The 1,947-nt window shown below is 32.7% G+C and overlaps 2 protein-coding genes across 2 annotated transcripts in view; one reads left to right on the top strand and one right to left on the bottom strand.

Annotated features, from left to right (window-relative positions):
• LOC119586817 (NADH dehydrogenase (ubiquinone) complex I, assembly factor 6-like) overlaps positions 1-345 on the top strand; it is a gene marked incomplete at its 5' end in the record, with an annotated part of 8,460 nt that extends 8,115 nt beyond the window's left edge. The window contains 1 exon segment of the mRNA XM_037935543.1: positions 98-345. Coding sequence (XP_037791471.1) covers positions 98-283 — 186 coding nt within the window.
• Positions 346-759: 414 nt separating this feature from the next.
• LOC119586816 (GTPase-activating protein CdGAPr-like) overlaps positions 760-1,947 on the bottom strand; it is a gene marked incomplete in the record, with an annotated part of 278,029 nt that continues 276,841 nt past the window's right edge. Inside the window, 1 exon segment of the mRNA XM_037935541.1 lies at positions 760-1,700. Within this exon segment, the coding sequence (XP_037791469.1) occupies positions 1,694-1,700 (7 nt within the window).

The raw sequence follows: 1,947 nt of genomic DNA, 5'->3' as shown, positions 1-1,947 counted from the left end.
ATGATCAGAAGGCTTAAAATTAACATTGACTTTTTTTATGAATACATACCATCTTACTTGTGACTTTTGTTAGTTATAACTGGTTTATCCTTTTCAGGCAAGGAGCTTCATGAAGGATGTACCAGAAGAAGCTCGCGTTGCTCTTATTCCAAGTACGGCAGTTTTTGCTTACCTCAAAGCACTGCAGAAAGCAGACTTCAATATCTTTGATGGGAGTCTCCAGAAGAGAAATAGTTGGCTACCATTTACATTGTGGTGGGCAAAATTTAGGAAAACCTACTGATCTTTTCATTCTTTTAGTCCTGTTAATTTTGTAAAATAAAATAAATCTGACAGTGCAGCTATTATTGTGTTTAATATTATCCTTTTTTTAGAAGCATTACCGTATACAATATTCTTGAGTTGTGTCCCAATTTTTGTTTCTAATTTTCCTTATGTTTTGGGGATATTTTCCCTATAAGTAATGCAGTAAACAATTTTTTCCATCCCATTTTTAATATGTAAACAAACTTCATGCTTGACTAGAAGAAAATTTAATAATCAATTTGTTGATTGCAAGGATATGTAGACTGTACATGTGTACCATGTGTTATGAATAAAAAGTTTGTCAATGCAAGTTTTTTGAAGGAAAAAATTGGTGCCCTTCCATATTTTGAAATGCCACAGAAAATAATTGACATATATTTTTGACTTTTACATATTCATGAGATTTAATTCTCATCCATATACAAATAAATGAGGTGTAAATGAAGACTCATATTTATTCATATTTATATTTCATACAAGTATTTACACTGGATATCTTCAAAACAGGTTACTGATGATACTTTATACAAATGGACTTTCATGAACACACTTTTGCACCAGACATATCTTATACTCCTAATCTTAACATTCTGATTACTGTTCAAAGGCTTTGGATAGGTATTTATCATTCCAGACATCAACTAATTTTCTACCTAACTGTGAACAAAGTTCACATCATCTGACAATTGTTCGTTTCTTGTGCTTTGAAGACATATAATTTAATAAAAGTCAGTACAATAGATACAAATAAATTCTCACAATTTAAACTGATCATAATTCCAATTACATATATAAAAATATAAAAAGTTATGCCTGAATTAACACACACACAATAACAACAAACTGAATGAACACAAATATTTATGAACTTCAAACTGGATGCACAAGTGGAAATGGTATTATTTACACCATTGGTGGAGAAGAGTTGGATACATGACAGGACACAGAAATCTGAGCAATAAAAAGATTCATTAAAAAATCTGATGTTATACATACACTAGAAAGTGTATGAAACATTCTGAAAACTGGGTTTAAGGTGAATCTGGATCAAATGGAGCTAAAGTTCATAATGGCACAATCTTGCCTTGAGCAAGACAAAGAATTAATGAAGAGAATATCATGTCTAAAATATTTAATAACATGCACATATGAGAAAAATATTTGGAATGTAACCACAACAAGTCTGTAGAGAGCAGAAGCAGTCTTGTGTGTTAGTCCACAGGTCTAACCATCACTAGTGTCTCAGAACCTTCAGCTAACCAGCTGGAGCAGACATTACCACCTTTCCCACTGTGGTGACTTCAGAGTAGGCCCGTGAATATATAGCATCGCTGCTTCAGAGGAGAGGTTGGTCTTTGGTGACAGGTTGCACAACAGCAAGTTCATTTCAATACCTATTAAAAAGAAATTTTATTACTCACTGGAGAAACAGGCTTCAGAATATCACATTTACCGTAGTGTGGATATGGGATGAATATCTCTATACCAGTAAAAAGTAGGAATGGCCTATCAAAATAAGCATATTGACAAAGATGTGACTTTCTTTCTTCTTCATGCAAACATTGTGTTTTCAAAATCTTAATGCTGAGACATATTTTTCCTTTTATTAATCTATTGGGGCTGGGTACATAAACTGCCGAG

This window comes from Penaeus monodon, chromosome 22 (assembly GCF_015228065.2).
Source record: "Penaeus monodon isolate SGIC_2016 chromosome 22, NSTDA_Pmon_1, whole genome shotgun sequence".
Taxonomy (NCBI): Eukaryota; Metazoa; Arthropoda; class Malacostraca; order Decapoda; family Penaeidae; genus Penaeus; species Penaeus monodon.
The sequence above is the reverse complement of the archived record's forward strand: the minus strand, read 5'-3'. Positions and strand labels throughout refer to the sequence as shown.